At 42.9% G+C, this 25,283-nt stretch overlaps 2 protein-coding genes across 3 annotated transcripts in view; one reads left to right on the top strand and one right to left on the bottom strand.

The window, feature by feature from the left end:
• Cpap (centrosome assembly and centriole elongation protein) overlaps positions 1 to 21,327 on the bottom strand; it is a 43,588-nt gene extending 22,261 nt beyond the window's left edge. Inside the window, exons 1-8 of one of the 2 annotated variants that reach the window (XM_042284922.2) lie at positions 21,102 to 21,241; positions 20,731 to 20,820; positions 14,683 to 15,174; positions 14,093 to 14,216; positions 8,080 to 8,382; positions 5,849 to 5,960; positions 4,010 to 4,112; positions 2,266 to 3,892 (exon numbers count right to left, since the gene is read on the bottom strand). In XM_042284922.2, coding sequence (XP_042140856.2) covers positions 2,266 to 3,892; positions 4,010 to 4,112; positions 5,849 to 5,960; positions 8,080 to 8,382; positions 14,093 to 14,216; positions 14,683 to 15,114 — 2,701 coding nt within the window. In that variant the 5' untranslated portion in view covers positions 15,115 to 15,174; positions 20,731 to 20,820; positions 21,102 to 21,241. Of the gene's footprint in view, positions 1 to 2,265; positions 3,893 to 4,009; positions 4,113 to 5,848; positions 5,961 to 8,079; positions 8,383 to 14,092; positions 14,217 to 14,682; positions 15,175 to 20,730; positions 20,821 to 21,101 lie in introns of both variants that reach the window. The other variant, XM_006993461.4, reaches the window with a different exon arrangement.
• Positions 21,328 to 21,385: 58 nt separating this feature from the next.
• The window catches only part of Parp4 (poly(ADP-ribose) polymerase family member 4), a 119,116-nt gene continuing 115,218 nt past the window's right edge, over positions 21,386 to 25,283 (top strand). The window contains exon 1 of the mRNA XM_076545056.1: positions 21,386 to 21,511. The gene's annotated coding sequence lies outside the window, so the exon portion shown is untranslated. The remainder of the gene's footprint in view (positions 21,512 to 25,283) is intronic.

The following is a 25,283-nucleotide window of genomic DNA, read 5'->3' on the forward strand; positions in this document are numbered from 1 at the left end:
AGGATAGATAGTGGTTGAATGCCTATGCTGTGCATTGCTTTTTGTTGTTGGTTTGTTTGTTTTTAAGATTTATTTATTATGTATACAGTGTTCTGTTTGCATGTATCCCTGCAGGCCAGAAGAGAGAGCCAGATCTCATTACAGATGGTTGTGAGCCAGCATATGGGTACTGGGAATTGAACTCAGGATCTCTGGAAGAATAGCCAGTGTTCTCAACCTCTGAGCCATCTCTCCAGCCCAGCTGTGCATTGTTCTACCTCCATCCTTCAAAACTGTATATAAGCTGGCTGTGAAATAAACTCAGGGCTGTCCGGCATTGACCGGCAGACTTCTCGACTCTTTTCTGTCTTCTTCATTGTCTCTACAATCTGCACACCTCTACCCAGCTACCCAGCTGACTGTCGGCAGGCCCCACAGTACATAGCAAATCCAGGCCAGCCTGGTCAACTTGTCAACATCCTATCAGACACACACACACAGGGGTGGGGAGGGGTAGATTCAGATTTTTTTCCTCTTATCAAGATTGCTACTTTATAAGTAAATAGCTGAATTTTAAAACTATTTTTATTAAGTTATATGTAGGTATGTTTGTCTACATGTAGATATGTACATATGAGTGTGGTACCCATTGAGGCCAGAGGCATCAGACCCCCTGGAGCTGGAGTTACAGACAGTTGTGAGCCACCTCATGTGGGTGCTGGAAACTTCCTTTGGGCCCTCTGTAAGAACATCAGTGATCTCAACTGTGCACCATCTCTCCAGACCCAAACAGTGAATGTTTTATTTACCCTTCAGCTTCAGCAATCACCTCATCACTTAGTCCTACGCTCCTGAAGGACACATCTGGTCTATACAAGATAAAAGTCTGTTGCAGACAGAACATTGTAATATATGTCCCTATCATAATAAAAGCACATAGGAAAAGCATCTACAAGGAAACTCCCTCCCCCAAATGGTATGGAATTTACTTTTGGAAATTTTAGTTATAAATGCTTTTACTTTGTTACATTTTCTTTTCTTTTTTTTTTGGGGGGGGGGGTGTTTCGAGACAGGGTTTCTCTGTGTAGCTTTGCGCCTTTCATGGGACTCACTTGGTAGCCCAGGCTGGCCTCGAACTCACAGAGATCCGCCTGGCTCTGCCTCCCGAGTGCTGGGATTAAAGGCGTGCGCCACCACCGCCCGGCCACTTTGTTACATTTTCAAGCATTCAAAATTCCTACAAAAAGTATTATTTTTATTTTAAATTGGTTAAATTATAATTTCTGTTTAAAGCATCCAACACTTTTAGCTAGGTATTTAGAGTTTTATGTGTATGTTAGAACAACCTTAAAATTTTACCTTTAAACATAGGGCTGGAAGAGATGACTTAGCTATTACGAGTACTTGCTACTCTTCCAGAGAATCTGAACTTGGTTCCTAGTACCCATTCAGATGGTTCACAACACCCATAGGATCAGCTCAAGGGATCTGATGCCCTCTTCAGGCCTCCTCGGCCACCCAAATATATATGGCAAACACACACATAATTCTTTTTTTAAAGTATCTTAAGTCATGGGAAAGTATCTCTAAGAAGCATGTTTTCATTTCTGTAGAAATAATATAATACATATATACACTTTTCTGTGTGTGGATTGTTTCAGAATGTATAAATGGGATACATGGTAATGTCTGTACCACCATGAAAGGGGATAAAGTCAAATGTAAGGAAAGAAAAAATGAAATTGTACAGCAGTCTCTCTCTCTCTCTCTCTCTCTCTCTCTCTCTCTCTCTCTCTCCTCTCTCCTCTCTCTCCTCTCTCTGTCTCTGTCTCTCTCCTGTCTCTGTCTCTGTCTCTCTCTCTCTCTCTCCGCATACACACTCTCACTCACGTACGTGCTTCACCTTATCAACAACTTGGAATTTCTCAGTTTCAGTTCCTAGCAATCAACAAGCCACAAATATTTCATGGAAAACTCCTGAAATTATTTTTAAATTGCATTCCATTCTGAGTAGCAACACAAGGAAATACCAGTGTCACACTGAAACATCACCCTCTGTCCAGCACATATCCATGCAACTCATAGTTACTTAGTGCCCAAATGAGGTTATCAGATCCATTGCTCTGGAACTGCAATGTGTGCATTTGAATAACCAACCCTCCATGGCACCAAAGGACAAGAGTAGTGGTGCTGGCTGTGCCAAAGATAAACCACAGGAAAATTATATGCACATAAAAAAGACAGTGTGGTGGCACATGCCTGTAACATTCTCATGCCTCGACTTACCTGGTGGTTGGTCTTGACTCATGTTTAACTTGGGTTCATTTTCCAAGTGTGAATCTAATTTGGGCTTTGGTTTCAAAGAAGGGAAGAATTTCATCATCAAGTCAGATGGAGGAGGGGGGCTTCTGCTCCTGTCAGACTTGCTGAAGTCTTCTCCCTTCTTGACTGGAGCAACCTTCCTTTTTATTGTTTTGTCGAGAACACATACTTCACTCTTATTGGGGTACTGTGTCTGGGGGGTACCATATATGGCTTCATCTCTGAGAATAACATTATGTTTGTATGAATTCTCCTCAAGGTCTGTCCAAGATCTTTCATCATCAAAGTCAATTTTATTCACATCTTGAGATAAGGGGAATCTTGATGGCTCAGATACTTTATTTTTCAGGCTTTCGACTATGACAGACTCTTCACTGCTATATTCTTTATCAGACAGATCCAGATCAGCATCTCTCCATTTATCTTCTTGAGTCCCGGTGTCCCTAAAAGGTCCTTTAGCACTGCAGACTTGTGGACTATCCTCTTTGTGGCTGAAGACCCTCTCCCCAGCCTCAGTGGATGGTTTTAGGGTAACATCAGGCTGCTCCTCAGAATCAGAGCTACTGGCACTGTTGGCCACGTCATCATCGCTTGCATCCCATCGGCCCTGACTGTCAGCAGGGCTGGTTGGGAAGGCTTTCTTACTGACTTGACAGGACAGTTCCCTCAAACCATCAGGTGAGGACCCTGGACCCAGGGGCAGGAGTATGGCCTCACCCTTCCCCTCACAGGCAGCATTCTGGTGGGGAACCTCACTGCGGTTCCTCTGCCCACTGGGATCCATCTGATGCGCCTTCTCCTGCTGCACAGCTTTGACAGGAGTAGAAGACATCCTGTGACCTTTGTAGATCTGTTGATCCCTTTCTAAGATTTTTAATACAAATGAGGAATTGCTAGAAAAAGATATTTCATCAGCAGCCCGTTCCAAAAATAAAAATTCATCTAATTCCAAGTTTTCCTTTTCTTTTTCTCGTTCCCAATTCTCTAATTTTTTCTGAAGAGAAATGTCAAGGGACGATTCTGTCTCTTTCACTGTCTCCCTCATCAGGCTCTTAGAAGCCACGCAGTCAGCCGGCTCTGTGGAAAGAGGAAGTCTCTCTCTGGCCCGGGTCTTGTTCCACACCTTGCAACCAGCATCACAGGGCTTTACACACACAGGCACGTTTTCCTTATTACTGGCTTGTACACTTCTTTCTAATTTGATCTGGTGTCTAAACTGCCCATCACATTTCTTCCCCATCTGTACTTTGAGTCCTGGTGGAGAGAGACTTTCCCTCATACTCATCTTGGTTACTTTGGATTTCTGACTGAGTGAGGCAGAGCCAGCCTTGGTTCTAGCTTTACTGTCTTTTTTAACAGTGGGGGTCTCTGCACACAGGTCTTTATTTATAAGAGCAGTTTTCCTCTGTAAGTGTTGTCTGTCTGCTTTACATACTGACTGGTCCTCTGGTGGGCTCTGGCTACTCACTAGTTTACTTTCTTTCCCTTTTTGGAACTTGGATTTAGCATTAGTAAACCTAGCTAAACCTTCTCCTCGTCTTAAAAATGGTTGCTTGGGTTTTGCTTTCATTAGCAATGGTCCTTCTGCTTCCTAAAGTAAAAAGACAAAATCCAGTTAGTGTGCATACAAGGGAGTCAGCTATTTCCAAAGCCAGTCGTCACTGAGAATGGCGACCACTTCATGGAAGCAGCACTGACGCCCGCTCACCCGCAGCCGCTTCTCTTTCAGCTCTTGCTCTTCCAGCCGCATCTGCTCTTCTACGAAGTCCTCGAATGTCTGCTTCTTTTCTCTAATGGCAGCTTTGATAGGCCTAATCATAAAACAAGGGGCGGAACACTCAACTCACAATGCAAGGATTTTATACGCTGTGTAAAATTATTTAAATACCTTAGCCTGCACTGTAAACTAGTATTTTATAAGGACCAGGTACCAGAGTACAGTTTCACAGCAGAGCATGGACTTAGCATGCACAAGACCCTAGTTCAATCCCCGGAACAAAAACAGAGAGCAAGAGCAAAAGCAAGAGAAGGTCTGATGACACGTCAACAATCCTAGCGCTGGAGATTAAAGCAGGAGTCCACAAGTTCAAGGCCATTCAGCTCCACAGAGTAATCGGGCCAGCCATGGCTACATGCTAAGACCATGTTGCAGAGCATTTTTTGAAGGACATCAAGGACTTCCTTTTAAGCTGAACACAGTGGTACAAACCTGTAATCTTAGCAAGTGTGAGGCCAGTCAGAGCTACACAGTGAGACTGTTTCAAAGCAAAACAGGGTTGGCCAGATGGCAGCAGGGCAGAGTGCCTGCTGTGTGAGCCATGACCTGAGTTCAATCCCCGGAACCTACAGTGGAAGCAGACAACTTATCCTAGGACCTCCTCCACTCATGCACTGTGGCATACACAGGGAGTACAAAGAAATAAAATTTAAACAAAAGACTTCTGTTTACCTTCTCCTTTGAAAATCTAATGAAATCTACAACCCTTATCTAACCCCCAAAATACAGAAATATCTAACTCTGAACAGGACCTGGGGGACTAAAGAGCCCTTCTGAACTCCATCCACTGACTGCAAACACTTACTGTATAAAGTAACATATTCATTACTTAACCTTAAACATAGTGTGAGTAACATATTTGTAAATTGAGAAAGGTCCTTAACAATGTAAGTAAAGCCATAATCAGAAGTTATCTGGCCTATATATTATATAATATATATTAGAAATTCAAAGGTGTTTTTTAAAAAGGCCTATTTAAAAGATACTTTTATTTGAAATAACATTTTTAATTCTCTAACTTAAACTAATTATGCAATTTTAATTTATAACTGACACCAAATATGAAATTTCAACATCTGGTTTTCCTTTTCTCCACAATTATATTTAAGATGTATTTTTTAATGGGGGGGCACATCAAGTTCACACTGTATATTCCAGGCTGTCTTCAGATTTTGCTCTGTAGCCTCAGTGCTAGGATTACAGGCTTGAGTCATAATGCCCAGCAAAAAGTTTTGTTTGCTTGTTTGTTTGTTTAAGATTTGTTTATTTATTATGTATACAGTGTTCTGCCTGCATATCTGCCTGCAGACCAGAAGAGGGCACCAGATCTCATTACAGATGGTTGTGAGCCACCATGAGGTTGCTGGGAATTGAACTCAGGACCTTTGGAAGAACAGCCAGTACTCTTAACCTCTGAGCCATCTCTCCAGCCTAGTTTTTTTGTTTTTTGTGTGTTTGTTTGTTTGTTTGTTTGTTTGTTTTGTTTTTCGAGACAGGGTTTCTCTGCGTAGCTTTGCGCCTTTCCTGGAACTCACATGGTAGCCCAGGTTCCATTTGTTTGTTTTTAAGTGAGAAAACTACTTGAACTGTCTATTTCCAAACCAGGGTCTCTTGCTTAACAGTATCCAATCAATAGCTTATATCATCAACCTTATGCCTGGAAGCATATTCAAGTGAAAACAAGAAAAGCACAGATCTCTCGAACATACTGCTCAATAAGGAGAAATACCAAGTAGTTCCGTTTCCGGTTACTCTGAGTATGAGTCATACCTTTCTTCAACATTAACCACTTCTGAGGAATCTCCACTTTTTTGTAAGTTCATATCCTTCCCTTCCTGACTCTTCCCCATCCTCTTTTCCCAACATGGCAAAACACCTTCTCCTAGAATAAGAATTAGGAACAGTTTAGTTCAAAACACGCAGATAAAGGTTTAAGACATCAGACGATCACAAGTTACCACACAGTCCGTAGGCTTTGGGTTTAGCTCAGTGTGGAACACTTGCCCTGTGCACAGGGGCTTCAAGTTTGGTCCCCAGCTCCACAAAACAAAAGCCAAAGAGAGCAGCTGTCAGAAAACTATAGCCAAGTAGGCTGCCCTACATCTGTAACCCAGCACTTGGGAGGCAGAGACAGGAGGATTGCCATAAATTCAAGACCAGCCAGGGTTATACAGCAAGATCCTATCTCAAAAAACAAAAGAAAAAATGTATGCCAAAATATTTAGAAAATTCAAGGATTTTTTAAAATAAGATAAAAAAATATAAAACAATTAAGATACATGACATTCTTCAAAAAGTTGTGTTTTAAAAAGCAGGGATGTTTGCCAGGTAGTAGTGGCACATACCTTTAAACTCAGCACTCAGGAGGCAGAGGAAGGTGGATCTCAGTTCGAGGCCAGCTTGGACTACAGAGTGAGTTCTAGGAGAGCCAGGGCTACTCAGAGAAACCCTATCTTAAAAAACAAGAAACAACAACAAAAAAAAAGAAAGAAAGAAGGGAAGGGCATTTGACCTTTCCTTATCAATGAGTTACTCTAGGTTGAAAGAGAACTAATTCTAAATGCTACATACAGACACTTTGTATGATGTTGTGTTTTTCTGTAATATAAATTACCAAAAAAACTCATGAAAACATGTTAAATTTTAGAAATGTTGAAAATAACTGTCTCCACAAAAAGTATTAAATAGATGTATTATTTGATGGTTATTCTAATAATGATAATTACAGAACATTCCAAATTTTTCCATGGTGAATTAAAGAAAAAAACCACAGTATTATGATGTTCATAATTGCAAAAATGTAAAAAAAAAAAAAAAAAAAAAAAAGAAAAGAAAAGAAAATGGGACAAGAAGCATGGTTGTTACTTTTTTTTTTTTTTTTTTTTTTTTTTTGACTGGACTGAGGAGATGGGTCAATGATTAAAACTCTGGCCATCGGCTGGGCAGTGGTGGTACACACCTTTAATCCTAGCATTTGGGAGACAGAGGCAGGTGGATGAATTGGAGGCCACCCTGGACTACAAAGCAAGTTCCAGGACAGCCAGGACTACAAAGAAATCCTGTCCCAAAAACCAAACGAAAACCAAAGCAAACCTCTGGCCCTGCTAGCATGAGGGCTGGAGTCTGGATCCCCAGGGCCCCACAAGTGATGTGTGGGCATGGTGACATGCCCAACAATTCCAGCCTCGGAAGGCATGCATTCAGGTGGTCCCCAGAGCAGGACTGGCCACACTGGAGAAGCTGAGTTTGACTGCAACTCTGCCCTAATGAATGAGATGGGAGAGTGATGAAGGGTGATTCCCAAATCAACACTGGGCCTCCCTCCGTATGCACGTGCACACACACACATGCATGCACTCCCGCATGCATGTACAGTAAAAGGGGAAAAGAACAAAAAGATTAGCTAGAGGAGTACAGCACAGTGGTAGAGCACTTACCTAGGATGCGTAAGGCTCTAGATCCTATCCCTGGCCTGCCTGCCTCCTCCCCCATCTCTGTCTCTCCGTCTCTCTATCAGGCACGCACACACACAGAAGACAGAAGGTAAGGAAAATCCATCAGAAAAGCCAAGTGAGCTGCAGGAGTCGGTTACCATCGATGAGACCAATTCTCTGGCAGGAATGTGTCTCATTGCTGGGAACACAGAAGTACAGCAAAGACAACCCAAGTATTATGAGTAATAGTTCCCATCACAAACCTGTTTCTCACATGTCACAGCTGACCTGCAGGTTGTCAGCTCTCACCTGCCAAAGCTATCAGAATGATTTTTTTATCAACCCCAAACTCTAAGCTCTCCAATAATAATCCATGCAGAACTTGCTGCCTCCCTCTTTGAAGACCCCATGCTACCTGTGAAGTCTGGAGCAGGCAAGAGTATCAATACTGTTCTCAGATCGTCAAATCCTGGCCCAGCTCAGGTCAGTGACCATGCAGAGGATGCAGGAAAAATACAAAGGATGACCCTTGTCTTCGAAGCCTAATGACTCTATTATGGGACTCACCTGAAGGATGGTCACGATTTTCTTCCTTTAAGTCAGTTATTCTCACATGTGCTTCTGGATATGGGGACTCATCAAACACATCAGAAGCATGTTTTGAAGTTAAGGCAGAATCTTGATGAGTAGCTCTACAGAAATTGCTTTGTTCATTGGATAAAATGTTGGAAGCATGCAGGTTTTCTTGGGTTGGATTTGTTGGATTTGCGAAGCTATGTGATGGCAGGAAGGGAGTGGCTTTCTCTCCCAAGGCTAAACTTCCTGGAGATCTATACTTCTGGCTCTGGTCATCGTCAGGCAGTAGTGTACCTTACAGATGAATCAAGAAAAAAATCAACAAAGCTGAGACCATCCTACAATACTCTGACTTTTATGCAGTAGTGATCACTCACCCCATAAAGTAGTTTCCAAATAATAAAAGCATTTTTCTCCTTATTAGTACATTGTTTAACAAAAGTACAACATTATTTTTACTCAGAGTAAACAAACGTCACATACTTTAAGGTTAGAGAATATTTATACTATACAGTTGCAGTGTGCCTAGCTCAGAAGTTGCCATTCCTAGGCATCTGTGAAACACCATGGCAGCTGTCAACTGTGTCCAGGGACAGGCAGGCACAGGAAGGAGCAAAGCAGTGCAGCGACAACCATCTGGGCTCTCATTAGCTACTGTGACTAGTAACTAGTCTCCTCTCCTTCAGATCAACCCTAAAATTTTGGTATTGTTGGGTAAAGAAATGATGAGTGACTTTGTAGTTTCTAAGTGTATGTTACTTTTGTCTATTTTGTTTAAGTCTCAGCCAGGCTGTATGCCTCTAAACGTCACTTCTCAGAGGATGGACGGCATACCAGATGCTGTCTGCTATACCAGCCCTGAAATCCTGCCGCCTGCCCTGTTCACCTGATTGCCTCACCTAAATCTGGGATAAAGACACATGGAGAAGTGGTTAATAAAACAGTCACTGCTGCTGGGGTGCAGCTCAGTGGGCAGTGTTTGCCTAGCATGAATTAGAGTATGTTCAATCCCCAGCGATGCATAAAACCAGACATGCTGGTGCGTAACTTTAATCCCAGCACACAAGATGAGGCAGAAGGACCAGAAAGTCAGTCATCCTCAGCTATATACCGAGTTTAACGCCAGCCGGGGATATGTGAGAACCTGTCTCAAAACCAAAGTAATCAGTGCTGCCCATTCTGTGTCTACTTCATCCCCAGCCCACATCTAAAATGAGAAAGTCAGCTTCAACTTTTCATTACCCGACCCACTCCAGCATCTAAATATTTTGGAGTGGCCGATATCCCAGCTAAATCTAATGAGTTCTTTGATAAAATATCCCAGGGTAGCTATTTTCAAAGTATGACCTAAAGATCTTCAAGACCTTTTCAGGAAACCACCAAACTATTTCCATAAATGATCCATTGGTAAAGCAATGGCAAACTAGAAAACTGCTGGAGTCTTAGTTCAAGGAAGGACAGCAGTTTTGTGTTAGCAGTGTTTGCCACCACTGTGCATCACAGTTTACAAATAAAGTTTTACTTAGAAATGCTGCAGTTGCCGGGCAGTGGTGGCACACGCCTTTAATCCTAGCACTCAGAGGCAGAACCAGATGGATCTCTGTGAGGTCGAGGCCAGCCTGGTCTACAGAGTGAGATCCAGGACAGGCATCAAAACTACACAGAGAAACCCTGTCTTGAAAAACAAAAACAAAAAGCAATATAAGAAAAGAAATGCTGCAGTCACGCTTCATAGTGCCCAAAGATGCTCTGCAGGATGCTGAGGGAGCAAGGTCATCAACTGCCTGACCCAGTGCTGGGTCCCCTACAAAGTGGGGACCACTGGTGCAATAGGGGAACGCCTGTTGGGGTTAACTGTTTTCTTATTGAATTTTCAGCCTGCTTCACAGCAGGGAACTGATTCTAGTAACACTGTAAACCTGGTCAAAAGTGCATGCCTGGGGAGGCTATAGGCCTTAGGAAATAAACCCACTTACTACTGTTGTTTTGCTAAACGTCTACTGGAAAAAGGAGAGTCAATTTTCTTCTTCTTCTTCTTCTTCTTCTTCTTCTTCTTCTTCTTCTTCTTCTTCTTCTTCTTCTTCTTCTTCTTCTTCTTCCTTCTTCTTCTCCTTCTCCTTCTCCTCCTCCTCCTCCTCCTCCTCCTCCTCCTCCTCCTTCTTCTTCTTCTTTTTTGAGAAACAGTTTCTCTGTATACAGCCTTGTCTGTCCTGGAACTCACTTTGTAGTAGACTAAGCTGGCCTCGAACCCAGAGATCCACCTGCCTCTGCCTCCTGAGTGCTGGGATTAAAAAGTGTGGGCCACTACACAGAATGAGCTTTCTTCAGGCATGTGGCCCCTGGAAGGTTGTCCCTGTTCCAGCAGATGGCACCATACTCTTGCATATACAAGAAATGCTAATTAGACTCAAGTGAGCCATGAAGAGTTTGTTGGGTGCAGTCTGGTAGAGTGTGGGAATAAATATAAAAATATATGTATATGTGTGTATGTATACATATATATGTGTATAAATATATATATATATGTGTGTGTGTGTGTGTGCAAATATATATATGCATGAAATTCTCACATAATAATAAATTTAAGACCAGTCTGGTCATCACAGCAAGTTCCAGGCCAGCTGGAGCTATAGAATGAAATCCTGTCTCAAAAAATAAATAGATAGATAAGCAAATAAAGGAATGTCCTCAAATAATATAAAAAATTAATTTTATGAAATCTCAAACCTGGAACAATGGCAATTACTCATAAATCCTTCCTGCTGCAGATCAAAAAGGGGCTGTGTAACTGAGCTGCAGACTCACCTTACTCAGAGAATATCACTCTGATTTATGAGCATGAAAGGTAGGCAAACCACAGTTATTTAAGCTTGTACTTTTAACGGACATTTTCTCAACAAAGAATGCTGTGACTTCAAAAAAAGCAGCTCATGGTATCTGATCTAACACATAATTTGGCCTTTCAAGTAAAACTTGTAATTCTGGAAAATGGCTACCATGGTGAATCTTGCAGCTTTATAGTACTTCAGGATTTTAAGATTGAGTTCATCGTAATATTAACACATGCAATTGTTGTTGTTGTTTTGAGATAGAATCTCACTATGTAGCCCTGGCTGTCCTGATACTCTGTAGACCAGGCTGGCCTCAAACTCACAGAGATCTGCCTGCCTCTGCCTTCCAAAGGCTATAATTAAAAAGCATGCACCATTATACCCAGCTACGTGCAATTTTTGTACTGTGTGCGATCTGCCAATGTTCTGAAGACCTATATAAGTCAATGAATTACTATTTTCTGGATAACCAATGCACTAAGTCATATATTAAAAACAATATTCACAATGTCTAGATAGTCAATTTATTTAAAATGTGAAAAGTTCATTGATAAGGTTTTAGATTCCATGCTGGGAACAGCCACTAAGAAAATATCAGTTGCAGCCAGGTGTGATGGTGCAGGTCTTTAATCCCAGCACTCAGGAGGCAGAGGCAGGCGGATCTCTGTGAGTTCGAGGCCAGCCTGGTCTACAAATTGAGTTGGAGGACAGCCAGGGCTATTATACAGAGAAACCATGTCTCAGAAAAAAGAAAAGAAAAGACCACTTGCTTAGCACACAAAGAGGAATATCTAAAGTTTTCTGAAAAAGATATTAAGTACTCCTTTTCCCCTAATAACATAGCCATATAAAAGGAGACCAGATGTAGAAGTAAAGGAGAATCAGCTGACTTCTTTTAATTCAAAAAAGATGTAGAGTCTTTTGGGTAGATGCCTAAAAGTGGTATAGCTAGGTCTTGTGGCAGATCAGTTCTCAACTTTTTGAGGAAACTCCACACTGATTTCAGAATATAGCCCCACAAAGACACATGAACTAAAAGCTTGGTCACCATTTGGTGACTCTACTGAGACATAACAGAACTTTTAGGAAGTGGAGCCTGGTTGGAACAAATTAGCAGCTCCTCCATCACCTACTCCCACCACAGCAAATGAAGCGGCCACAGGCCCACAGCATCAGGACCAAGCAACATGGGCGGAAACCTCAGAGCAATGAGCCAAAATCAACAGTTCTTGCATTGTTTATCTCAGGTATTACATCACAGCAGTGAAGGGCTAACTAACACCATAACTTACTCATAACTACATCCTTTACAACAAAAAATTCTTTAGTATCTTCAATAATCTAAGAGTGCAACTGGGGAGAAAAGGAGAGAGAGAAAATATGGCCATAGTACAATGAATATATATCATGAAAATGCCATAATAAAACCCATTATCTTTAATGAAAGATTAAAAAGGCAACAAATTAGACCTTGTCACAAAAAAGACAAAGAGTCTCGAGACCACAAAGTCTGAAAAGCAATCTCCTGTGTCACTTAATAATAGAGTATATGCTTAGCAGGCACAAGTCTCTAGGTCTAACCTCCAGGACCAAAATAAAAAAATGAAAATCAAATTATGAAATTCAAAATCCCATTGTGTCAAAGCTAAGTGTTCCAAACTGTATAGGGCTAGATCTCACATTAGTAACTGCAATCTGCTGCCGTCATTTAATCATAGCTGTACTTTACAGTAAAATGTGTCATAGCCTGTTATTTGAATTATCTTTGTTGTTCATGGATTCTACAAAGCAATTATAAACTATTCAATTATTTTAAGATAAGCTAAGTGTGGTAGTGTACTTGAGAGGTAGATCTCTGTATGTTTGAAGCCAACCTGGTCTACATAAAGAGTTCCAGGCCAGCCAGAGCTACATAGTAAGCCCCGCGTCCCTGTCCCTGTCTCTTTATCTACCTGTTGATAGATCAATAGATATATGATTAAAAAAAAAAAAAAAACCATGGACTGTCTATATTTCTCAAAAAAAAAAAAAAAAAGCATCCACATTTCTTACCCCACCCTCCCCACCCCGCCACCCTCTTCACCAGCCACACTTGGCACATTCATTGCCAGTGTCTTTTTCTCTGTATTCTCAGTGTCCAGCACAGTATCTGAACAAAACAGGCACTTCCTGAACATCTAAAATATGTCTCTTAAAGGGTAGTGCCAAGAAACAAACATACTGCTCCGGATCACTTCTTTCAATTTGTGAAACATGATCCACTGACAATGTTACCATCTGTCTTAGGGTTTCTATTGTTGTGAAGAGACACCATGACCATGGCAACTCATATAATATAAAGAAAAACATTTAATTGGGGCTGGCTTATAGTTTCAGAAGTTTAGTCCATTATTGTCATGGTGAGAAACATGGCAGCATGCAGGCAGACATGGTGCTTAGTCTCACTGCAACTCGATATGCCATACTTTGTTGATACCCATGGGAGACCTGCCCTTTTCTGAACAGAAACGGAGGAGGAGGTGGGGGGCAAAGAGAATGTGGCTGGGGGCGGGGGTGGACTGAGAGGAGAAAGAAAGGGGAAACTATAGTAAAATCAATCAATTAATTTAAAAAAAGGCAGTCTGAGCAAGCCATGAGGAGCAAGTCCTCCTCCGTGGCCTCTGCATCAACTCTTGCCTTCAGGACCCTGCCCTGGCTTCTCTAAGTCATGGATTTATAAGCTGTAAGGTGAAATTCCTTTGTGAGTTTGAAGCCAACCTGGTCTACATAATACTGGGATCAGAGAGGCTCCCTAGCATTCTGGAGTGTACGTGCCATGCTTGAAGGCATTCTCAAATACACATGGTGCTGGGGGCTGAACCCAGGGCCTCGCACATGCTAGGCATGCGCTCACTGAGCTACATCCCCAGCTCATGCTCACTGAGGTACATCCACCCCCTAGTGCTCACTGAGCTACATCCCCCACTAGCACTCACTGATTTGGGGAGAAAAACCTAGGAGAAGGAAAGCTAAGCTATGTGTAGAGTTACTGGTGTCCAGCCACCTGGTCCTAAAGAAGCTGGAGTTCCCCGTGACAGAGGGACGTAGAAATAATCTGCCAAGCAATTCAAGGTGAGCAGCATTGTAACTCTGTCTCGCTGTTGACCTGAGGGCTGTGTGCAAGCCAGACATACCTGGAAGCCTGTGCTGCCCAGACACCATGATGAGCAGCTTCTCCTGCTCCTCCATGAGCCTCTGCAGCTGTTCCAGCTGCTGCCTCTTCAGTTGCTCCTGCTTCTTCTGCTGTATTTCTTTCAGCTTTTAATGTAAAATCAAGTAATATTATACTTCTCGACACCCCTTATCATTTATCTTAATTCCTCCATCCTCCCTTCCCAGATCAGCCCTGGTAAATAATTTCAAAAAAAGATGTTTCCCGCCCACCCCCCCATAAGTATATTTGCTACAAGAACACTAAAATCTAATTTCTTCTAAAGGAAACACTATCAGTATTTCAAATAAGAAACGGGGAAAGCGACTCCTTCCAGTCTGACAAGGGGATGGGTATACCAGGACATCAAATATTTTCTGATAGTTGATCAACCATTTCTGACTTCACAAGTGGCAATTTAAAACCATGAATTTATCTTAACTGCTACATTCTGTGTATGTTTATCAAACACATCTTAACGTTTCACATTAGACAGAGGACAAAAAGGGAAGACAAGACAACCAATAATACAACACCTATAACAATACAAATATCACTCGGGCCAAACCCTACCTGTTCCAGTTTTTTAAAAAGCAGGTTCTTATTAGCCACTTCTTTGAGTTCACTCGCAAGATCAGGCATAAAGTCGTTTTTGTTATCTTCCTGGTATCCAGGGGCATCCTGACATGACACCATTGGTTCCTTTTTAACTAGAGGAAAGACTGCATAGGCTTCGGAGTTTTCTGACTGTAGTTTATAAAGTCCTCCAGCCTCCAACTTCTCTTCTTCCTGGAAGGAACCCTCTTCACTACTAATGCTGAAGCTGTTGGAAAAGCGGGTGGCTTTAACTGGGAAGCTGGAAGAGACATTTGTAACTGCTTGTTTCTCATCTTCCAAAGTAGGAAATCCTCGATTTAATATGACCCCAGCCCGAGGACTGGTCATCCACTGGGTTAGGAAGTTCTGCCCACTGTTTAATTCTGAAGAGGTTGGCATCAGGAACATTTCAGTCTAATGATCCTTTTAAACACTGGGAAATCCAGAACACCTACTGACTTTTAGCACCTGTAAAAAGAAAGCCAACAATGAGTCTTCATTAAAACTGTTACATATGCTCCGCCCAAAGTAGCCCAAGCCTCAACCCAGCGCGAAAACTAACATTAACTACACAGAAGACTGTCACAGGGAGTGACAAGGTGGTTCAGTGGTAAAGATGCTTGCCACCAAGCCTGATGGCATGAGTTCAATCCCCAGGTCCTACATGGTAGAAGAGAACCACTCCTACAAGCTGTCCTCCGACCTCAGCATTCTTACACAGCACGCGCGCGCGCGCGCGCGCGCGCACACACACACACACATACATACACACACACACACACACACACACACACACACACGCACACATGCACACATGCACACACACATGCACACACACACACACATGCAAACATGCACACACACGCAAACGCGCGCGCACACACACGATATAGGCAAGCATAAAAAAAAAAGACTTTAATAAGAAAAGCAACTGAACAGTAAACTGCTTGGTTGATTTGAGTTTTACTTCAGAAATGTAAAGAGAGTAGATCAGAAACCTCAGGACACTTACGATCTAATCATTTAATTAGTAAGATATACACATGCTAGATGAGTTGACCTAAAACTATAGGATCTTAGACACCCTTAAGTTCTTCAATTCCAAATATATATATATACATATATATATTGTATGTGTATGTATATATATATATGTGTGTGTGTGTGTGTGTGTGTGTGTGTGTGTGTATTTTGTATGTGTATGTGTATGTGTGTATCTCAAGAAGGCACAGCCAATGTCAAGTACTATTGTACACATACACTTGTTTCTTTGCCCATTTGGGGAACTGAACAAAAGTCATCACACTAACCCACCCCGCCCCCCGTGTCTGCTTTGGCACTCTGTCCCACTTATACAAGTCCTCAGCCACTGGCAGTCAGACCCTGCCCGTATTCCAGGTGACCCTAGCATCAACAGTTAGCACTAATCTCGGTATTAATAGTATTTTGTTATCATGTTTATTCATATGCTACCAAACTGTGGAGACCCTAGAAAAGCCTATGCACCCTCTACTGCCTAGTCCCATACAAACAGAAGGAACTTGGTAGATTTGTTTGCTAAAATTGTTAAAAATAAGTCAGAACTTTGCGTTTAAAATAATTTCAGTACTACAAAGTATTATTTGTGTTCATTCAATGTTCAACAATAAAAATTACATTGGCTCGAGTCATAGGAGCTTCCTGTATGAATCATCAATTTTTGGTGGTGAACTACATTAAAGAAATACTTACACAGAGAAGACAGGCTCCTTCCTATGTCTGATTTTCCTCTACTAACATTCTCTAATTTCATGTTCTACTGTTTTCGGCTCTGGGTACACACAGCTGTTAACAGGTCCTGGGGTTTCTATTGCTGTGATAAACACCATGACCAGAGCTAGAGAGATGGCTCAGAGGTTAAGAGCACTGGATGTTATTCCAGAGGTCCTGAGTTCAATTCCCAGCACCCACATGGCAGCTTACAACCATCTATAATGAGATTTGGTGCCCTCTTCTGGTGTGCAGGCATACATGCAGACAGAACACTGTAGACATAATAAATAAATAAATAAATCTAAAAAACCACCAAAACAAAACACCATGACCAGGAGGAAAGGCTTTATTTCACCTTATAGCTTATAAATCCATCACTTAGAGAAGCCAAGGCAGAGGCCAGGTGGTGGTGGCACACGCCTTTAATCCCAGCACTCGGGAGGCAGAGACAGGCGGATCTCTGTGAGTTCAAGGCCAGCATGGTCTATGGAATGAGATCCAGGACAGGGACCAAAACTACACAGAGAAACCCTGTCTCAAAAAAAAAACAAAAAAGAAGAAGAAGAGGAGGAGGAGGAGGAGGGGGGGAGGAGGAAGAGGGGGGGGGGAGGAGGAGGAGGAGAAGGAGAAGGAGAAGGAGAAGGAGAAGAAGAAGAAGCCAAGGCAGGAGTCCGAAGGCAGGAGCTGATGCAGAGGCCATGGAGGAGTGCTGCTTACTGGCTTGCTCCTCATGGCTTGCTCAGACTGCCTTCTTTTTTTATTTTAATTATTAACTTATTTATTTACTTATTTTATATCCTGACCACAGTTTCCCTTCCCTCTTCTTCTCCCAATCCCCCCCCACTACCACCACATTCTCTTTGCCCCCCACCTCCTCCTCCGTTTCTGTTCAGAAAAGGGCAGGTCTCCCATGCATATCAACAAACCATGACATACCAAGCTGCAGTAGGACTAAGCATTAAGGCAGTCACCTCTTTTAGTACTCTTTTCCTCCATCCCCTACCTGATCCCTCATGTTCCCATCCCCACCCATCCCTGTCTACCCATGATGATGTAGATGCTCAGGAAGAGAGTCAGGTATTAGAGCATAAGACAGATGAGAAAGTAAGAAGGCAGAGTGGAAGAGGGAAGGGTGGCCTGGGAGCCTAGGGCCTCCTGTGGACATAGGTTTAATCATACACACACACGCACACGCACACACACGCACATGCACACGCACACGCACGCGCACTTGCGCGCGCACATACACACGCACGCACACACTCACGCACGCACACGCACACGCACACACAAGGGAGAGGTATGCACTCACACAAAGAAATAAAACCTAGAAATTTTGTGGCTAACAAACATATCTAGCTTTCCAAGTGGTGTATAACAAATATACAAAAGATATAAACAGAAAAATAGATGTCTAAGCATCAGAATATGTTCACCCTCATGCCATTGAAAAGCCAAAAATGATGACAGTAACAATATACCTTTTTTTGCCCCCATGCACTGGGTTGACAAAGACTAGAGACTGCTATAAAGACAATATGACGAAACAGAAATTCTTTTAGTCAGTATTCCTTAGATATATAACATATGCGGAAAGTAAGGCAGTTATCTATCCAAGCTGTAAAACGCACAAAAGCTCTGGTCTAGCAATTTTGCCTCTAGGCGTTGTGTACCATTGTCTTATTGGCACAAGCTCAGATTTGCAGTAAACTGAAAGAAGCAGGTGTTGTGACCCCCACCTGTTCCACCAGCACTGAAGAGACTAAGGCAAGGGAGTTCCAGGCCAACCTGAGATACAGTGTGAGACCCTGCCTCAAGATGGAGCTTTGTGATGTTTGTTTACCACGTGAGACCCTGGACTCAGTATACCATACTAAAATAAGTAAACAAGCCAAGCGTAGTGGCCCACACCTCTAACTCCAGCACCTAGGAAGCTGAGGCAAGTAGATTACCATGAGTTCCAGACCAAACTAACTTACACTGTGAATTCCAGGCTAGCTGCCCCACAGAATAAGTAAGACCCTGTCTCAAAAAACCACAAGGGGCTGGAAAGAGGGCTCGGTGGTTAAGAGCTCTTCCTGCTCTTCCATAAAAGCCAAGTTCAGTTTCCAGCAACCACATGGGACAGACAGCTCACAACCACCCACAGCTCCAGCTGCTGGGAATCTGATGCCCATTTCTGACCTCCGCCAGCACTTGAACTCATAGGGCATACAGTCATTACACTTACACACACACACATAAATAAAAATAAAAACCTTGCCGGGCGGTGATGGTGCATGCCTTTAATCCCAGCACTGGGGGGTGGGGGGAGCAGAGGCAGGTGGATCTCTGTGAGTTCAAGGCCAGCTTGGGCTACAGAGTGAGTTCCAGGACAGGCTCCAAAGCTACACAGAGAAACCCTGTCTCGAAAAACCAAAAAAAAAAAAAACTATCCAAGATATACTGTTAATCATAAAGTACAGAGCAATCTGTATTATAAGAAATTAGACAGGGGCTGGAGAGGTGGCTCAATGGTTAAGAGCTCTTGTGGAGGATGTGAGTTCAAGTCCCAGAACCTACATGGTAACTCAAGGCCATCCAAAACTCCAGTTCCATGGGATTCAACACCCTCCCCTGACCTGTGAGGGGACTAGGCACACAAATGATGCTCATACATAAAGTTCACTAGTGAGGGGAAGAAAAATCAAGTTATAAAACCCAGTGTGGCGGTTAGTTTTTGTCAGCTTGACAAAACTAGTCATTTGGGAAAAAGGAACCTCCCCTGAGGAATCGCCTCCATCAGACTGCTCTGTAGTAGGCAAGTCCTTGGGTGCATCTGAATTAATGACTGACGTGGGAGGGCCCAGCCACTGTGGGTAATGCCACTCCTGAGCAGGTGGTTCTGGGTTATGGGGGAAAGCAAGCCAGGAAGGGAGGCACTAAGCATCACTCTTCCATGGTTTCGGTTCCTACCTCGAGCTCCTTCCCTGGCTCCTCTGAATGACAGACCATAACTTGTAAGCTGAAATAAACCCTCTCCTCCCCAAGCTGGTCAGTATTTTGTCACAGCACAGAAAACCAAACTAGAACACCGAGAGAGATAGGGGCTGGTACTTCCGGGGAAAGGCTCCTGCCTTCAGGGAGTACAGACACTGTGTTATACACACACTTCAGAGTAGCATACATTAACTGGCTGCCGGTATCCAGTATCTGTTCATTCCTGAATAGTCATTTCTTGTTGTAAGAAAGCTAATCCTAACTGTTTTTACATTAGGAACCTACCTAAAAAGGTAAGGCAGGGATTTTCCAGTCAACCTTGGTGAAATTTCAACATCCTTAGTAAGAATTTTTTTTTTTTAATCCAAACCTAGGGGCTCACACAGGGGACCCCAGCACTGAGAAGGAAGTGTCATTAGTGTGAGAACAGTCTGGCTATAGTGCAAGGTCCAGAAGACAGTGTGAGTTAATATGAGAAACTGTCTTAAAAACAAAAACTGCAATGGCTCCAAGTGGGTAATGTGCTTAAGCCTGAGCTAGTGCCGGAACCTCCACACATGAACCATGACATGCACGAACCCAATACAAATCACAGACACAATACTTTAAAATAGCAACCTTTAGATGAATAAGAAAAATCTTAATTTAGAAAGTAAACAAACTTCGAAGTCACTCTGTAATGTGAAAATAGTCAATAACTCCCTACCAGACTGACAAAAGTGTAATGTTGGTTTAAGGCAGCATCTTAACACTGTCTTTACACACACACACACACACACACACACACACACACACACACACTTTTTTAAAGGACTAAAACGTCTGCACATTGCAACAATTTCCTTCCTATGATCCTAAAAAATTACTTACTGCCATTTTTAAGTATAGAAATACTGAGTCACAGTCGGGCATTGGGGATGCACAGACTTAATGCAATATTTGAGTTGGAGGCCAGCTTGGACTACATCAAGTCCTTGTCTCAGGAACGCCAAAAGTGTTCCCCCCAAGTCTGCTTTTTATTACTAATATGAAAGCCTTGGTGAACCACAAGTGATAAAATGTCTAGAACAGTATATAATGTATACACAGACATTAAAATCTGAGGTATACGGTATCTGTTCATGAAGCTGTAGGCATTGCCATAAACTAACTACACATCGATAAAGCTGTCTTTAAAAATACAAAAATTTTAAAAGTCGACTAATTGAAAGGTTGACGTCTTTAAAGCTATCTGAACAAAACATAAAATATCTGCACTGGAGGCGGAGGAAGATAGGAGGGGACAATTCAGACCTTGAAAACTTTCGGCTGACAGGTCCACCTCCCCGGAAAACACAACTCTTCTCGAAAGCCACAAAGCTTTTGGAGAAGCCCCGATGGACCCTGAAGGACATCAAGCAGCACCAATACACCCGGCCCGGCGAGACAGTGTCCCCGGCGGGCGTCACCGGAGCCTCTTGCCCGCCTCACCCGGGACAGAAACACCCACCGCCCTCCCTTGAGGGGCGATCTCCCGGGTGCTCGGAAGAACAAAGCGGGTTTAAAAGCCCCGGAACCACCGCCGCCCGCCGGCGCCCGGCCCTCCGCGCCACGCCAGCCCGAAGCCCGAGCTGGCCTCTCAGGAACCGACCGGCCTCCTCCGGCTCCTTTCGCCCCCCAGTTACCGTTCCACGAAGAGCCAGCGGTCCAGACCACTCCAACCAATAACAGAGTCACCATCCAGTAGCCGCGGCATTTACGAATGAGCCGCCACAACCACCGCGGCGGCCAGAGCCCCGCCTCCTCGCCTGGCCCCGCCCAGCCCTGCTCCGATGGCTCTTGGGAAGTGTAGTTCCTACCGCCCCTGTGAGCTTGCGCGCAGGCCTCTCGGGCACACGCAAACTACAACTCCCAGCATCACCGCCACAAACGTTGCTAGGGGATGCGCTTTGCGCGCTCTTTTGCGGCGGGCACTGGTCAACAGCTAAATTGTTCCGGGAGAGGAAACCTGTGCAGTCTTGACATCTGCTGTAACAGAAGGCGTGACCCCGGGTGCCAGGAACACGGAAACTCAAGCCTAACCTAAAGATGAAAGGTTTGGAAGAGTTTTGCTCCCTTCACTTTTTTTCTTTGGATTGATTCGGCTTAATAAAGGCCTGTTTAGAAAAGCAAAACAAAACAAAAATGACTTTGTTTGGTAGGGTGATTAAGTGAAGATAACCGTGGAAAAATTCACTCCGGAAAGAATCATCTATTATGTGGGTAATAGGTGGCTTGACAAAGTGTTCATTCGGTATTTAAATTTTATATAGACTACTAAAAGTGCAGATATTAAAATATGTGGGATACTGAGTGCAGATTTCACTATTTATATTGCCACCAGAGGGCTTCTGGAATACAGACACGACCCTTTAATCTAGAAGTACTTCATGTTACCACAGTGTACAGTCCTGGATTGAACAACACTGTAGATTGGATAGCATCTATTTTTTTTTTTAAGATTTTGTGTTTCTTCTTATTTTTAAGTTATTTCTACTTTATGTGTATGCATGTTTTTCCTGCATGTAAATATAAGCCTCACCTGTGTCCCTGCTGCCTTCGGAGGTCAGAAGCGGGCATCGGATCCCATGGAACTGCAGTTACAGCCGGGCGGTGGTGGCGCACGCCTTTAATCCCAGCACTCAGGAGGCAGAGCCAGGAGGATCTCTGTGAGTTCGAGGCTAGCCTGGGCTACCAAGTGAGTTTCAGGAAAGGCGCAAAGCTACGCAGAGAAACCCTGTCTCAAAAAAACCAAAAAAAAAAAAAAAAAAAAACAACTGGAGTTACAGATGTTTATGAGCTACCATGTAAGGTTTGGAACCAAACCCCGTCTTGGGCAAGAGCAGGAAGTGCTCATAACCACTGAGTCATCTTGCCTCAACCACTGAGCCATCTCGCCTTCCCTTCTCCCTCCAACCAAGCAGCATCCTTAAAGACATCACATGAAGGCCAAAGATGTAGCTGAGCTGATCAAATGCTTGCCTAGTGTCTGCTGGACCTGGAGTTCTCTCTCCAGCTCTGCATAAAGCAGAATTTGTGGCCAGTCTCCGAGGTGGTGAAGGTGAATCAAAAATTCAAGTCGTCCTCCAACATATAGTGAGTTAGAGGCCAGCATGGAACATGAGACTTTATAACTTGCCCTTTATAACTGTAACTAACTCAAATAAACCACTACTATTAAAGATAATTAAAATTTAGCATAGAGGCCTCAAACCTGGAAACTTAGGGAAAGGTTTTCAGAGATCTGTTTTGTTAGGTTACATCACAGATAAGGAAACCAAAGCCCAAGAATGTTGGGGAATATTATTCTAAGGTGTGTTACTTTTGTTTATGTTGTATTTGTTTAACTCTGTGAAGCTGTGATACTTTGTCTAAAACACCTGCTGGTCTAATAAAGAACTCAATGGCCAATAGAGAGGCAAGAAAAAGGATGGGTGGGGCTGGCAGGCAGAGAGAATAAATAGAAGGAGAAATCTGGGAGGAGAGAGGAGCAAGAGAAGTAGCAACCCAAGAAGGAAGAGGACTCCAGGGGCCAGCCACCCAGCTACACAGCAAGCCACAGAGTAAGAGTAAGATTTATAGAAGTAAGAGAATGAGAAAAGCCCAGGGACAAAAAGTAGATGGGATAATTTAAGATAAGAAAAGCTAGGGTTGGGGATTTAGCTCAGTGGTAGAGCACTTGCCTAGCAATCGCAAGGCCCTGGGTTCGGTCCTCAGCTCTGAAAAAAAAGAAAAGAAAAGCTGACAAAAAATAAGCCAAGATAAGGCTTGACAGTTGTAAGTAATATTAAGTCTCTCCATGTGTGATTTATTTGGGAGCTGGGTGGTGGGCCCCCCAAAAAGAGCCAGAAAATCCCCAACAACACAGACTTCCAAGATCACACACGTAAGATGCTAAACAGAGAACAGCTCAGTGAGCAGCAGAGCCCATGTCTAATATGCTGGAGGCCCTGGGTTCCATCTGCTACCCTGCAATCAACCAGCCCATAAATTAATTTAAAATGCTGGACAAGGGCTCAAATGGTCTTCATTTGACCTGAAAGGATGCCCAAAAATCATTTTCTTAAAATGTGTGTCTTTAACGGTAATCACAATATCTTCCACTTTTTCTGCCTACATTTTATTCTGTTATGCGATGTTTTGATTGTGTTCTGACAAATAAAGCTCGCTTGGAGTCAGAGGGCAGAGCTAGCCACTAGCTAACCATAGAGGTTTGATGGACTGTAGACAGAGAGGAGACAGGAAGTGGTAAGGCGGGGCTGAAAGAAGATCTCGGCTCTTTTTGAGCAGAGGAACGGAAGAGGTAGGAAGCAACTGGCGACTGCCATCTGCTCTCTCATCTTTCAGGTTCTTACCCCAATATTTGACTCCCGAGTTTTTATTGCTAAAGATTGATTGATTAATGCTTCATCATTCTCTATAGTATGTTATGCCGCATTGCCACTTTACTTGTTGACTGATGAATTTTGTCACACTCATCCTCTCTCTCTCTGTCTGGTGATCCTCTTGCCTTCACCTCCCAAGAGCTAGATCACAGGTAGGTGCCACAATACATGACTCCACACTCAAGTTTAAACTAGATATTAAGTTTCTAATATATCAGCTAGGGCTACACAGAAAAACCCTGTATTGAAACACCACCACCTCCCAAAACAGATTCTAATATGTAAGTTATCACCTGGAACCTACATTTAAAAAATAGTAGGGTACAGTCATACACCTGTTATCCCAGCACTTGGACAGAGGAAGCAAGAGGAGGTCAAGGTCATCCCTTGAACAGCTACAAACTGTTGAGGTGTTTTGAAATATCTAGTTATGCTCAACTATAATTGTTGGTGGTGGTGGTTATTCTTTTGGGGGACTGCCACCCAGATCCCAAGTAAACACACATGGAGGCTTATTCTTACTTATGAATGCCTGGCCTTAGGTTGGCTGTTTCTTGCCAGCTTTCCTTAACTTAAACAATCCCTTCTATCTTTTGCCTCAGGACTTTTCCCTTTTTCTTACTTCTGGAACCTTACTTTGTTTCCTACTCCATGGCTTGCAATGTAGCTGGGTGTCTGGCCCCCGATGTCCTCCTCCTCCTCTAGCTACTTTCCTTCTTTTTCTCCTCCTTCTCTTTTCTTCTTTCTCTCCTCCCAGATTTCTCCCTCTATATATTCCCTCTACCTGCCAGCCCCACCTATCCATTCTCCTGCCTCACTATAGGCTGTTCAGTTCTTTATTAGACCATCAGGTGTTTTAGACAGGCACAGCAGCACTGCTTCATAGAGTTAAACAAATGCAACATAAACAAAAGTAACACACCTTAAAATAACATTCCACAACATTTCCCTCTTTTTGTCTAAATAAAAATGAAAGAGTTTTAACTTAAACATAGTAAGACTATATAGAATAATAATTATCAAGTAAGGATTACATTCACAATATTCTGTCCATTTGTAGTTAGCATATTCAGAGAAAATAATGCATTATCTATCCAATCTTAGTGAATACAAAACTTTACACCTAATTTGCTTTCTATCATAACTAAGGAAAACTGCAACTGTAACTATTTAGTCTTCAACTCCATCAAAGACTCAGAAGGATGTAATACTATTTAACAACAGAGACATTTGGCTACCTGGATAGTCACCTAAAGTTCCTCTGCAACGTTGGTGCATCCATCTTTAGTCTACGGGCCCAGAATATCTGACAAACTTTTTAGTGAAGCAAGAAATTTGGACTATCCTGCCTTGTTTTGGCAAAGTTTATTAGTCATTTTCCTGTGTGTCCTGCAGAATATCTGTCAGACTCTTCTGTGAAGCAGGAATTTTGTAGGACTGTCC

Source organism: Peromyscus maniculatus, chromosome 9 (genome assembly GCF_049852395.1).
Source record: "Peromyscus maniculatus bairdii isolate BWxNUB_F1_BW_parent chromosome 9, HU_Pman_BW_mat_3.1, whole genome shotgun sequence".
In the NCBI taxonomy this organism is placed as follows: Eukaryota; Metazoa; Chordata; class Mammalia; order Rodentia; family Cricetidae; genus Peromyscus; species Peromyscus maniculatus.